Here is a 15,880-nt window from a genome sequence, read left to right as displayed (position 1 = left end):
TAATTTTTTAAAGAAAATTTATGAAACTGCAATGCCAGGAAACGTCTCTTGATTTATTAATATTATACCAAAAATCAGATACAGAAATTTATAAATATGAAGTTCTTCCTAACTTATAAGTATATAGTTTCAAAAGGCAGTTATAGAAAAATTTATAAAAAACAAATTTTTTCATTTCTACTTTCGTAATTAATCACTTGGAAATAATGATCGTACCGAAAATAAAATGAGGATTTTTAGAACTGCAAAGTATTCTCTACAAATTGAAGCTATCAGCTTTTGATAGAAAACATTTTTTCTAATTGAAAGTATTGATTGAAAAAAAGTAAAAATTTTCATAATTATGAATATTTTGATATTAGCATAATTTTGCAAATAATATATTTCAAAATATAGACAGTACTTTTTGATTTCAAAGTATCCCATAAAAACAGAATATTTAAAAGCGTTGCAATCATTCACTCATGACTAATGCAAAATGGTAGAATTTATCATTATTTTCTAGTAAATTAAAAATCATTTTTAAATCAATGATTCATGATTGCTTAATTAATAAATTAATTGTTGTGAGATGTAGGAAAATGAATAGAATTAATTAATTTTAAATCTAAAAAATAAATCAATAATTACCAGTTGATATTTAAAATCTCGCGCTAAAATTACTGCCCGGGAAAAAATGATCAGATCTGATCAGATATGAACAGGCATGAGTGTTCAGGTCTGATCAGATATGAAAAATGACCGGGTCTGATCAGACCTGGCCAGGCATGTTCATGTCTGATCAGATCTGTTCATGACTGACTCGATCAGGTCCATAAAAAAAAAAAAAAAGATTCGTCCCGACGGGGATTCGAACCATGTACGTTGCGCTCTTCAGACTGATACTTTACCTATTGACCCAATGACTTATCTTAATTCTAGAGTACCTTTCAAACTACTTTAAGTAATTTAAATTTTATACATGACTCATCCTTATAGTTAACGGAGTTCTATACTTAATTTATTAATTATTAATAATTAATTATACACAGTAAAAAATTTCGCGTCATAGCATCAAAAATTTTTTTGTTAAAAATTTTTATGTTAAATATTTAACGCTTTTTTGTGTTGATTTAACATAATAAATGTTAAATTTACACATAAAAGTGTTCAATATTTAACACAAAAATTTTTGACGCATTGATGCAAAATTTTTTACTCTGCATATTAGAGTGATTTATTTGGGACGGCTATGTATTTTTTTCGCTCCATTAACATATGGTTCTATGTAAAGTAAATAAAAAAATTTCCTCAAGGTTCATTCCGTAATTATAATTTTATTGTTTTCTTTTAAAATTGAAGTTTTTTTTTAATTAAAACGTATAGGAAATGGAGAATTATTTGTGTGTTCTACAATTTAACAGCTTTTGACACTACTGCTATGGACCAAGGCGTAGCTTAAGATAATAACAGACACCTTGAAAGGACTTATCGATATCAACTGATATATTTTGGTATTTTCACGCTATCAAACTCAAACTTTTACTAAATAATCTCATTTTTCGCGTATTCAATGGAACACAGTAAAAAATTTTATGTCATTGCGTCAAAATTCATCGTTAAAAATCATCGTTTTGGCATGGAAAATTAAAAAGTTCATGCTTATATAAGCCGAAATTTTTGATGAAAGTCGTACATTTAAAATTTATAAGGGGATAGAAACTGATACGTCATACGGAACAAATTAATTTTAAAAATAGAACTGCAGTCTATAGTTCGATAAAATTTTTCTTCCAGACTTAAAATATCATTTAAGAGGGTAAATCATGCATGAACAGTTCTTGTCAGCTGATATATGGAGTTTTAATCCTTTTCTATTAGGCTAGAACAGACATGATCGGACATGGAAAGGTCTGAGCGTATTTAACGCTTCAGACATGAACAGGTCTGAGCATATTTAATGCTTCAGACATGAGCAGGCATGAACAGGCTTGATCAGATCTAATCAGGTCTGAGCGTATTTAATGCTTCAGACATGAAGACATGAGCAGGCATGAACAGGCTTGATCAGGTCTGAGCGTATTTAATGCTTCAGACATGAGCAGGCATGAACAGGCTTGATCAGGTCTGAGCGTATTTAACGGTTCAGACATGGACAGGTCTGATCAGGCCTGATCATACATGAACAGGGCTGATGAGGTCGGATTTTAGGCCTGATCAGATATGAACAGGTCTGATCAGTCCTGATCATTTTTTCCCGGGTGCTCTCCACTAACGTGTATAACCTACACATCTACCACAGTATTGCAGCGTTACAGTACATACTGTACTAGACAACACTTGTTCATTTTAAAATGCACCCAAAGTATACATACAATTCATTATATGCTCATAATATATTATTGATATATTAGAACCCGGAGACTTACCAGAATATTAATATATTTTTCAATAATGTGGCGTGACCGAGCTTATCGTGCCGCCACAACCAATTATCCCACAATAATGCACATATAACCGCCATCTATTGTATTCATGTTGCACTATTTGAACAAATCTGCTTTATCTGAATATATTGGTTGAATTCACAATGAATTCAAACTATTAAAATGTTTTTAGTCGTAAATAGGGAGCAGCACTTTAATCTATTAAAATGTGTGTGAGTCCCTTTACTTTTTTCCTCTAGTTTCTCGTGGTACCAACTGAAATTTCACGTTGGCTAGTTTTTTTTTGGCAAAGTGTCCCCGTCCCGTCCTACCGGTTTTAGAATTGACGTTCAGAATTTAATGAAATTTGGCATATTTGTACTTTATAATATCATAATTAAGCAGTAAAATTTTTGGAAGCCTGGCAAGTCCTGAAAAAAAGATATTAATATTTACATATTTTTGCCTTAACCATTGATCCTTATGGGAAATCGAAGACTTTATTTTATTTCACAAAACTAGACGTTCAGATTCTTATAAAAATTAAGACAACGAGAGAAAATAACATCTAGGACATATTTAATAACAATCAGTATGGTTTCCAAGCATATGAGAATATTTATTAATAAAAAACGTTCAAAATTTATCTCTGTCTCTCTTTCTCCAACGTGATTTAGTATGGGGAAATCTACTACGTTAATAAAATAAGGTTAGGTTTTGGGATTTGACTCTTGTGGTAACGGTAGTACTACCTTAGTCAATTTAGCCTCCCATAAATTTTATTTTTATTTTTGACGTTTTGTTATTTTTAATTAATTTCTCGTTGTTTGTTCTTTAATTTTCGACTTTAAAAATTGTTCGTTCGGTGTTCAAAAATAAAAAAAAAAAAATATGTATGGGATGTAATGCACCTAGTGCATCCAGCAGGTGACGCTACCTGTTATTAGAGTGCTATCTATTATGAGAGCGCGAATTCAAATGAAATATTCAAATTAATAAATATTAAATGATTAAAATTAGTTAAATTTTATATTCGAAGTAAATATTCAAATCATTTATTTAATGCTTTTACTCTTACCAGTTGTAATAAACATCTTTTAGTTAACTCTGTTTTATTTACAAAATAAAATAAAATAAAATAAAAAAACATATTTCGGTACAAAAGGACATTGTAACCGAATTCTCAGAACCCATAAAAAGTACTTGAATAATTCAAGGACTATTTCTCGCCACATGGCACTTATAACCCTATGAGGAAAAGTCGTAAAAGACACGTGTGAAATTCAATAGACCCTTGTTCTAAAGTAACAAAGAATAATACAAAACCATATGTAACTAAACAAAAATAAGATTGTTAAATAACATTTACTGTTAAAATCTAACTTTATATAATATTGTAGTTAAGTAAAATTAAGTTAAAATAATTAATAATTATTATTATCTTGTATTTAATTTATAATTAAACGATTATGTCTATCCTTTTATACATGATAATAATTAAACTGACTTATAATTTTATTAGAAAATCCGATTGTAAAATAATAGAAATAATATTTAATTCAAGTTATTAATTAGTCAAACTCAAACATTAATCCAACACTTTATAAATAATATAATATATATATTTTCATGTTATAGTTTATTATAATTTTATTGTAATTTAATTTCAAGTTAATTATAAATTCATTTTTATTATAAATAGATTTTATAAGGGTCTGTTAAATTAATAAAAATAGTTAAATAAATATAATGACTGTACTGCTAAAAGTGTATATTAGTGAAGTCCAACTTTCAGGCCGATAGGCTGAAATAAATATATATAGATATAGAGAAAATATATGTTAGTGTATAAGGATCATTTATATGTAGAAGAAAATGTGTGTGCTTATGTATTCTTTAGAGTGGATGTAAGTATGGAAGTTACGGTGGGAGAAGAACGGAGCTTGAAGCTCTTCGGAAAAACTACGTAACGACACTTCTCACCGAGAGCTTAGATTGCTAAGATCACGTCATTGTAAACCTCAATTTTAGATTTTGAAGCTTTTTAATATTTTGTCAACTTGAATAATAAATTGAAACCAACTAAATAATTTTGATCAAAATTAAATAACGTCTAAATAGAATTCTTTTATTTAAAATGATTCCTTTCCCGCGCTGAAACCGAGTATTTTAATACTCCCGGGCGAAAGAACTACAGTAAGTAAAGTTTTCAATAAATAAAAATAACATCCACTAGATGGAAGCATAACAGGAATTAGATTGAGGAAACCAGGCTGAACATAGCCTACTATTTGTTTTGTATTTAAATGTTCTACACGTTGGCATTGGTGGTAAAGTTTAGTTAAGTTAATTGAGGTTCAACTTAATACTTGTCCAATACTTGATAAGAGCCCCTTAACTCTTACTAGCGTTCCTGAAACAAATATAATGTTCACTAGTGTTTTGATATTTACCCTTCGTTGGTCGCTCTTTTTTTAGTTTCTCGCTCGTACTATAGCGAGTCTCTATAGGTTTAGTAGTTGTTAGGCGGCGATTCGCTCATAGCGCGACCAACGAAGGGTTAATGCAGCTGATTTTAATTAGTTCTCAGTTACCTTAACCCACGTTCGTGTTGCTTTTACATAATGATATTTATATTTATTTTATTAATCATTTTAGATGACGTTTAATGCATTATCAATATTATTTGTATACGTGACTTGTGAAATCAAGATAACAATTGATATTTAGAATTTCAATCCATGTGCATGAGTATAATTATTTAATTAAAAAATGGGTAATCATTCTACTCGACATAATGATAAATTGGAACAAAAACATATTCATTCAGCTACAACCACTAACAACAAAGTATCTAAATCAATTTCCCGTAGTACTTCCAGTAATGAAATCGAACAAAATTTTACGACACATTTTCTTCCTATTGACAAATTGAGCAAAGTATGGTTTTAATGATATAATATTGTTATCTAACCCGGTGAAAACTTTTTTACTGTTATATTTACAGATTTTGGCTGAACATAGTGAATATGAAGATAGTGTTCATCATGGTATTTCAGAAAATGTATTTGTCAAATATTTATTCCCTCACTATCCTCAATTGGGTTCGAGGTTATTTAAATATCTCCTTGCTTCATCACAAAAAGTTTCTTCCAAATACTTAGGAACATCAACACTTAAACAAGAAGTTGAGAAGTTATTATCTTTGATGAATGATCAAATCATTTTAGATACTTATGTTAAAATTTACTGTCACTCATACGAAAATAGTAATATGACTCCAGAGACTTTGAAAGAATTATTGATGATTTCTTATCAATCAGCAACGGAAAGTGAACCAAATACTTGTCCATATATACTCGAAACAATTAATACTGTTATTACCTCTTGCGTAAGTAAATACCAGGCTAAATTAATACTTTAAGTATTAGGTCAAGTGAACATACAAATTAAGTCGTTGTCATTACTCTAATAATTATACTTTTAAATCACTACTGAAATATTATTTTAACAATTTTTTATGCCTTTGGACTATTTTTAACCAAACTTTAGGGTTTTCAAAATGAAGAAGTGGTCGATATGATTTGCGGCTAAATGCGCTAGAAGTTTTTTTAAAATGCTTATGCCTCAGTAAAAATGTGTATAAAATTTTTTGATAATTATGAATTACGAAAACAAGATTAAAAATGTATTAAAAACAAATACTTAAATGAATAGAAGTGGTCCTTGATGAGATAAAATGTGATTAGGCTAATGTTAGTGTGCAGCACTGCTGCCAGATCGCGGTATTTTTAGCGTGCGTTTAGTGCTTGGGTAGTAGTAAAAAATCCCGCAATCTGGCTGCACTGGTGTGCAGTTTACTAGCGTGTAATTTGAATCCTTAATGAGTAATAAATGTTATTTTGTGAGATTGGAGAAAACTCTTAACTTTTTGTGACTTAAAATGATCATTATTATTATTTTATTTGATTTAAAATATATTACTCACTTGATACTATATCCAATAAAATAATATTTAAAAAAGGCCATTCGGTATACGAAATGAAAATAAATTTCTTAAGGGGTTAGGTGGGTTTCAGAGGTTCAAAAAAAAAAGTATTTTTACTTTTTTTTTTTTTTTTTAGTATATACAATCATATATTTTATTTAAACAATTCAGCATATCAAAGATACATATTTAAACAATATTTTGTGAAATTTTTATTTAAAAATTCCGAAAACTCAGCCGTTGGTACCTCATCTCCCTTGACGTCTCAAAAACAAAAAAAATTCTCTTGCCGTGGACAGCATAACTCATTATTGATTCATCTAAAATAAAAGAACCAAATATATTTCGTTAGTACATGGATAATTCTCGTTATTGGACGAAAGGTTTTTTTTTTATCAACTAATTTTTTCGAGTAAATACATGGTGAAAATTTGACCAAAAAAAATGTTTTTTTTTCAGTCTCAAAAATTCAAATTTTTATTTTTTTTTCTTCGTCCAATAACGAGATTTATCCATGTACTAACGAAATATGTTTGGTTCCTTGGTTTTAGATGAACCAATAATGAGTTACGCTGTCCACGGCAAGAGCATTTTTTTTTGAGGCATCAAGGGAGACGACCCTCACGGTCATAAGACTCACCGAGTAATAAACACAACCGTCCATCTTACGGTAGAAAGCATTATATCTTTAATTATATCCGTATAAACGCGGTAAAATTGCAGTATATCTTTGGTATTTTTACCGTAGAAATACGATTTTATTATTGTAAAATTATAGTAATATTATAGTTAATACATAGATTTTTTACGGTAAAAGTTATAGAATTTTACGGTAATTTTATCGTATTATTTTTGAACTTTGCAGCAAAAGTACGGTAGAAATGCTGTATAACTATAGTAAAAAAACTGGCCAAAATCACCACAGAAATACCGTATTATTTCAGAATTATAACGGTTAATTTATGGTAAACGCATTAATACCGAAAATTTATGGTATTTCAAAAACCGCGAGGGGAGGTGCCAACGGCTGAGTTTTCAGAATTTTTAAATGAAAACTTCACAAAATACTGTTTAAATATGTATCTTTGATATGCTGAATTATTTAAATAAAATATATGATTGTATATACTAAAAAAAAAAAAATTAGGAAAACGGTTGACCCTGAAGGCCATCCCTGCAACTTCCCGCTAATTCCATACCTGGGAGCTTAAAAATGCATTTACGACGTTTTTGAGCTCTTCGAGCTCAAAAATACAATTTACATGTTGTTTTGAGCTCTGCGAGCTCAAAGAGATAACTTTTATATGCTTTTGAGCTCTTCAAGCTCAAAAGTTTGATAGAAGGTTGATAAAACATTATTTTTTTAGTTTTCAAACCGCAATAACTATTGAATGAATGAATCGATTTTCACGCGGTTGGCGGCATTCGACGCATTTTTTTAAGCCTTATGAAAAATCCTTAAGTTTGAATTGATCAAACTTTACTGATTCGAATCGGTCCAAATGGTATTCAAAATCTAAGTTTACTCAAGCCCTTTTGAATGGCGCCAACCGCGATGAAATCGGTCAAGCCGTTCAAAAGTTATGAGAGGTTTACATACGGCCACACACACACACACACACACACACACACACACACACACACACACACACACACACATACGGACATACGGACATACACACACACACACACACACACATACGGACATACGGACATACGGACATCATCGCGAAAACATTCAGGGAAGCTTCTTAGGACCTCAAAACGTCAAGATCTGATGAGAACTCGATTTTCGAAAAACGAGGTAAAACCATTAACTTCCCGATTTTTAAAAATTTTCAATTTTCTTAGCGGGAAGTAAAAAAAAAGTTAAGAAAACGGTTGACCCTAAAGGCCATCCTTGCAACTTCCCGCTAATTCCATACTTAAGCGCTGAAAATTGCACTTATTACATTTTTGAGCTCTTTGAGTTTAATAAAACACTATTTTTTTAATTTTCAAACTGCAATAACTTTTGAATGAATGAAATGATTTTCACGTGGTTGACGGCATTCAACGTAGTTTTTTAAGCCTCATGAAGAATCTTTAAGTTTAAATTGATCGAACTAGGAATTTCGAAGTAATTCCGAAAAAATACTTTTTTTGGTTTTCTTTCGACAACGATAACTCACGAACGAATCGACCGATTTCGACCGGACTAGTGGCGATTAACGTGTTTTTTTTTATATTAAGAGCTGATTGATTTTTGGAATCAATCGGTAAAGCCGTTTAAAAACCATATATTTATTCGAAAAAAACCACATTTAAACAAAATTTTTTTTGTAGTTTTTTTGAAATTTCTCAAATTTTTCGAATCCGTTGAAAACTCGATTTTCGAAAAACGGGGTGAAATCAACAACTTCCCAACTTTTGGAAATTTTCAATTTTCTTAACGGAAAGTTAAAAAAACAACTTAAATAGCGTTTTTTTTTGTATTCTTATGATTATTAATCATTCATTGCCTTTTCAAATCGAAGCGCTTACTTTTCAATTGTCTTTGTCTGTTCAAATAACTTCGATTCGAATAATGTTCTCGGTAAACTGTATTTCAATTTCTAGTTCCTATCGATTATTGAAATTATTTAGACTAATATTGATGATTTTTTAATTTTTATATTAAGCTATTATGTTTTCTTAGCGGAACATACATAAATAAAATCATTTTTTATTAATTATTATACAATTTTTGTAATACGGATTGTATCACTATTTATTTTAGGAAATATTTATGCATACTTATTTCTAAATACAACTTTTTAAAAATTATTATTATGTTTTTAGTTTCACGGAAAAGAAAATCTTTCGATATGTTATGTAAGTAATTGGCTGTCACAGCACTGTCCGAGAGTAGTTTCTGGAGTACATAAAGCAATTGTCCATATATTTACTATTGCCTATCGCTATGGTAAAAAACTTTTATCAACTGGAGAATTACAGCTACGGGTGGAATCAGTTACACCAGTTTTAGAAAAAGCCGTATTTTTTGATAAGCCTGAGAATTTACTACCATTGAGCCATGTTTGGCTATTATCCATCTCCTTACCACTCACATATATTCAGGTATGAATATTACATACTATTTTTCCAATCTGTTGTATAAACGTAAATATTGAGAAATGATCATTGAAGTAATAGAATTTATTAAATGGCTTTCTGCATTTCACTAGTGTGAACGCTAGTGGGAGTTTTTTATTGTCGATAAAAAAATTTTTTTTTCCTTCAGACTGAAGATTCATCACCAGAAAATAATATGGCTAAAACGCTTCCAATATCAAGGAGTCCTTGTCCAAGCCATTGGACTTTACTTTACAGCAGCGATGAACATGGGACAGGGGCTAATCGTTTTCTTCATCACGTGTTGGGGTATCGCGGCCCAACGATAGTCATTATTAAAGGAGATAACGGCAGTAATGGGCATGCTACTTATTGCATATGTAATGCTGTCGAGTGGCGAGAGTCTCATCTTTACTGGGGTGATGCGGACTCCGTTATTCTAGAATTATATCCTACTTATAAGATATTTCAGAAAAAATCGAAAATTTTGTACTTAAACACTGGTATACGAGGATATCCTTATGGGTTAAGAGCTGGAGATGATCCACGAAATCCTATTATTAACATCGATCAATCATTTCACTCAATCAATTTTGAAGGTGCTCCTCATCGTATTACAAGTATCGAAGTGTGGGGTTGTGGCGATCGAAAATCAAGGTAATTTTAAATTATATTATTAATTATTTTGCATTTAAATCATATTATTGACTTTTTACCATTATATTTCGATTCATTTAATTTACGTTTAATATAAAATGAGCTTTCCGTTTGTATTCACTTTCAGAGAACGACAATTAGAAGTTAAAAAATGGCAATTACAAGAAGTTGAAAAACAAAGAGTTGTAAAGTTAAGCCCCAATGATTGGTTGGATCATCCTGATCGTTATTTACTAGAATTGGCAGGTCGTCAATCATATAATAATGCCAGTAGTTGAAAGAATTTCTGTAAAAATAGTTTATTAAAATGTATATAAATTTGACTGTAAAAAAAAATTAATTGTTTACTCCAGTTGTAATAATTAATTATTAAAATCAAATATCTTATATTTTTTCATAATAAAATCATAAAACAAATAAGAAACATTAAAGAAGATTAGTGAATATCAATACTATCATTTTTTTAACTCGTTCAATGTAACGATTATCTTTTATCTACCTAATTACAATTGAGGTAATGATCAATTATAAAACCTGTAATGAATTTGGTTTTTAAACTTATCATCTAACTTAGCAACTAGGCTCTACTCTAAGTAGTCCACAGGAAAGATCCCATTTTGAAAGATTTTGAAATCTAAACTGTGAGTTTAAAATACTAATAACAAATAGTTAAGGAGGCTTCAAATTTGTTTAGAAATTATAAGCAAACAAAGAAAACAATAATTGAAAAATGTTCATCCTTGAAACTATTGAATTAAGTTTTTAGTACCCATAGAAAAAATTTTGGGCTTAAAAAAAGCTAAAGTTTCTTTTTTGGTAGATTATCGTCTCGAAAAATTATTATTAGCAAAAATATATTTTTGTTTACTATATATGTAATCATAAAGGTGATATGGATAGATCTAATTAGATCTGCTCTGATCAGAGCAGATCTACTTAGGTATGACTTTTTATACTTTATGTTCAAATAAATAGCTCTTACAAATGCACTAACTTTAATCACGTTTTTTTTTTTATTTAATACAAATTATAACCGGATGTTATTGTTTCAATAGAAACTTTAAGTATTCTTGTTTACAATCACGTGCATGAAACCTGGTGTTAAGGGGACACGGGTGCAGATTTATGACCGACAATTTGATGAATTTTTTTAAACAAATTTTTTTATATGTTGCCCTTAATATAATGACCTGAAAATTTGCATGGATGTTCAAAATAATATAATAATGTGCTAATGAATTTAATTTTGTAAATTTTATGCAATAAAAATTACATATTTACTTATCGATCGATATGAAATCAGTATTTCATTAATATTTCAAATTCGTGTTTATAAAATGTGAAAATCAAATTCTTTAGCACTTCTAAATACAATTTGTAATGTTAATTAGCATTTATTTTTAAACAATTTCTCGAAAATTCGTTAGGAAATTTAATAAATATACATATACATTGGGTCGTAATTTTATAAACAATTCGAATGTCAGTTACTGTAATAGAGTAGTGCTGGCGTCAAGAGATGGCGGTACTAGTAAATGTCGTGATATTTTTTTACTGGAAGTCCTACAGATGGCAGTCCATATACCGCATGAAAATAAGTTATGATTATACGAATCTCAAAGAGCTGGTTTTATTAAAGCATTAGGTACTAATATAGGTCAAGGCCCTTACAATGTTGAATCTCTTTTAAGTAGCTTGAGTCAGGGAATTATTAATTGCCTAAGTACATTTTTATCGTCTATTAAGAAATTTATTTAATGTCTTTTTTTTTTTTTTTTTATTATTCAATAACTCAAAAAGAAAAGAGTGTCATTTTGTATATAGTTACTTCCAAGTCTATTTGTCTTTAATGAGCAAACTTGTGGTTGATTAATATAGTTATATCATGGATGAACAAATTAAGCACACTGATAATTGGAAAATATCTTAATAAGAATCGCTCTAATTTCTGTATATTTTATTTGTGCAATATATTAATGTTTTTTTTTTTATTTATTTTGTAAAGGGAAAAAATGTAAACCTTATGAATTTTTATTACTAAGATGGGATCATTACTCAACAGTGATATGGCATAAGCCTAATTGAACTACACATGTATTGTTCTATATATTTATATTTATATTTAATAATTCTATATTTTAAATGTAAGAGCGGCGAAAATGTACTGTACATAATATAAGTTTGTAAAGTTGGCTATATTGGTTTACACCAACGCCTTGTACCTAATTTTTTTTAATAAAAAAAAAAAAAAAAAAATAAGTTATGATTTGCAGAAGCAATGCCAATTTTTCACTAGTCTCGTAGTTATAGGAAAACATTTCATAAATGCATTCAAATAAATTAATAGTTTGCTAATAATGTTAAGTATTTTACGACGTATAATTTTTTTATTCCAACAAAAAGTAATTAACGATAAAAAATCGATATTAATTTTGAATGAAACAGTCAAAAAAATAGGAAATACTAATAAACACCAAAATTTTGGTATTAATTTCAAATTTTTAGTTATAAAAAACGATGAAAATTAGGGCCCTTATTTTGAAAATCTTTCTCAAGGACTATAGTAACTTTAGGAAGCTTCTCTGAATGCTTTCGAGATGATGTCCGTATGTCTCTATGCATGTGTGTGTGTGTGTGTGTGTGTGTGTGTGTGTGTGTGTGTGTGTGTGTGTGTGTGTGTGTGTGTGTGTGTGTGTGTGTGTGTGTGTATCTGTCTCTATGAATATGACCCTCTTATAACTTTTGAACGGCTTGGATTGGAATCAACGAAGAGGGGTTCCAAATAGTTCCACTCAAGTTAGATTTCCTGAAAATTTGAACCGATTCGATCGTGTAGATTTTGAAAAATCTCAAAAATAAAAAATTTGAAAAAGTTTTTTTTTATCAGCTCTTAAAACCTTAGAAAACCACGTTGATCGCCGCTAATCGGATCAAAATCGGTTCCTTTGTTCATGAGATATCGATGACGAAAAAATTCGAAGAAATCGATTTTTCCAAATTATACCGAAATTTTATATCAAATCAATTAGCACTTCCAATTTTTTTATAAAACTCCAAAAACAACGTCGATTGCCGTCAACCGGGTAAAAATCGGCTGACCTATTCAAAAGTTATAGCAGTTTGAAAATTTAAAAATTAGTGTTGTATTAACCGTCTATCAGACTTTTCAGCTCGTAGAGCTCAAAAGCTCAGAACAGCTAACTCTTAAGCTCGGAGAGCTAAAAATAAGAAATCAATTATATTTTTGAGTAAAATTTTTTATTGTGTTTCTTAATTTTTTTTATTTAATTTTGTCCAAAATGTTCTTCATTGTACAAATAATATTGTCCAAATGTTCTTCATTGTCCAAATGATCTTCATTTTAATACTGGAAAAAAATAAAGACAAGTAAGATGATAAATAGTTATGATGCTAATTGAGTATTATTAGTTTTTTATAGTAATTAATTAATGCACTGATAAAAAATTTAACTTGACTCAATATCAAGAATCTCGAAACAAGAACACCATTTTGAAGAAAATCAAACTCTTGACTCAAGAACAAAAATTCTTAAATCAAGAAAATTGTCTTGAACCAAGAATTATATTTTGACTCAAGAATTTTTCCTCTTCACTCAAGAAATTCTTTTTCTTCAAAATGGTGTTCTTGGTTCAAGATTCTTGCTCTTGAGTTAAGTTAAATTTTTTATCAGTGTGGTTATAGTTCAAAAATTTACCTCCTTTGAAAAATAAAAATTTATTGATCCGGAATTTATTTATTTGTAATTAATCATCAAAATTGTTGAAGATCAAGAATTTTCAATTTTCAAAAATTTATAACTCAGAAACTATCAACTTGCGGCAAATTTTATAAAAGTAATTTTCATCTCAAAATTGCCTAAAATATTGAAAAAAAAATCTGGAAAACGGTTGACCCTAAAAGCCATCCCTGCAACTTTCCGCTAATTCCATAAATAAGCTCTTAAAATTGCACTTATGATGTTTTTGAGCTCTTCGAGCTTAAAAATATAATTTATGTTATTTCGAGCCCTCCAAGCTCATAGAGTTAGCTGTTCTAAGCTTTTGAGCTCTTCGAGCTCAAAAGTCTGGTAGAAGTTTAATAAAACAGTATTTTTTGAATTTTCAAACTGCAATACTTTCTGAATGAATGAATCGATTTTCACGCGGTTAGCGGAATTCCACGAAGTTTTTCAAAATCTATGATATAATTGTGATGAACACAAACTGATCAAAACAAAAATCTTAGAGAAATTAAAAAAATTCACTTTTTCCGAATTTTTTCGAAAACGATCCAAAAAGAAATGTCGAAGTTATGTGAAAAAATCTCTTTTTTCGTTTTCGATAACTCTCGAACGAATCAACCGATTTTGACGGGGCTGGTGGCAATTGACGTGGTTTTTTAAACTTAAGAGCTGATTAGTTTTTGAAATTGATCGGTGTAGCCGTTTAGAAGTTATTTCAAAAAAACGATTTTTTGAAAATTTTATTTTTGAGATTTCTCAAAATCTACCGAATCGAATAGATTCAAATTTTCATGAATTTAATGGCAATGATACTCTTTCGATCGCCACCTATTTCGATCCGATTGGCCGAGCCGTTCAAAAGTTATAAGAGGTTTACACACACACACACACACACACACACACACACACACACACACACACACACACACACACACACAAATACAGCCGCATGGACACCATCGCGGGAATAGTCAGGGAAGCTTCCTGTGACTTTAAAACGTCGAGATCTGATGAAAACTCGATTTTCGCAAAACGGGGTAAAACCAATAAATAACTTTCCGAATTTCAAAAAATTTTCAATTTTTTTTAGCGGGAAGTTAAAAATATCCGATCTCAAAAAAATGATTTCTAAAATAATTGTTTAAAAAAATGGCTATAAACAATAGATGGCCCAGGATTTCGCAAAAATGACTGCGATATTCGGTTTCAGCGGGTCAAAATTCATAAAGTAATCATATTTTGTACATCGACCTCAAAATTTTACGAAAAGATAATACAGCGCCTACACTATTATCTGAAGAGTAACTCAGTCAAGTACTTCTAGTAGCTGAATGGTACGCTCTGAGACTGACATGCAGGAGTACCCAGGTTCGAATCCCTAACATCGTATATAAATTATTTTTCAACGGTAATTCGATTTTAAATTACGGAAAATTGATATAAAATACATAATTTCTAATTTGCAAGTAGAAATAAAATAAATTTTACTATTATTTTTATTTTATAAACTTTTTTATAAATTGATTCTGTTTCAATCGAACCAGTTCTGAACAGATCAGATTTGACCTAATCAGATCAAATTTGATCTGGACAGATCTGGCCAAAATGTAAATCTGCTCAGATCTGATGAATTTGATCTGATTTGATCAGAGCAAATCTAAACTTTCTTTCCCGGGAAAATATCAAAGAACGCGGATTTTTGAAAAAAAAAAATTTTTTTTTAAAAGTAGGTTAAAAATAGAAAGCATTTGAATCCCATTTTAAATAATATTATTTAAGTTATATAATTTGAAAAATTCTTTAAGTAGTTATGTGGAATAACGTATATTTGAAAAAAAATCTGAGATGTCGCTCTTCAAAAAGAATCAATATTTGAGTTTACAATTGGAAAAAAAATTGAAAAAATTAAAAATTAAATTTTTTCAAAAATTACATTTCAAGACGAAAAAAATGACTCCATATCCGTGAAATTGATGAGTTAATCACGAGTTGTGA

The 15,880-nt window shown here is 29.6% G+C and overlaps 1 protein-coding gene across 2 annotated transcripts; it reads left to right on the top strand.

The window, feature by feature from the left end:
- The first annotated feature begins 4,871 nt into the window (after nt 1–4,871).
- LOC123262015 lies at nt 4,872–11,142 on the top strand. Of its 2 annotated transcripts, none has more exons than XM_044723987.1 (6): nt 4,872–4,964; nt 5,064–5,345; nt 5,413–5,796; nt 9,214–9,492; nt 9,656–10,143; nt 10,271–11,142. In XM_044723987.1, the coding sequence occupies exons 2-6, from the start codon at nt 5,178–5,180 to the stop codon at nt 10,419–10,421; spliced, it is 1,470 nt and encodes a 489-aa protein (XP_044579922.1). In that variant the 5' UTR covers nt 4,872–4,964; nt 5,064–5,177; the 3' UTR covers nt 10,422–11,142. The 2 variants fall into 2 exon arrangements, with proteins under 2 accessions (XP_044579922.1, XP_044579923.1); XM_044723988.1 differs by having other exon boundaries at nt 4,900–4,915.
- The last annotated feature ends 4,738 nt before the right edge of the window (nt 11,143–15,880 follow it).

The sequence above is a fragment of the Cotesia glomerata genome, linkage group LG3 (genome assembly GCF_020080835.1).
Source record: "Cotesia glomerata isolate CgM1 linkage group LG3, MPM_Cglom_v2.3, whole genome shotgun sequence".
Classification (NCBI taxonomy): Eukaryota; Metazoa; Arthropoda; class Insecta; order Hymenoptera; family Braconidae; genus Cotesia; species Cotesia glomerata.
The sequence above is the reverse complement of the archived record's forward strand: the minus strand, read 5'-3'. Positions and strand labels throughout refer to the sequence as shown.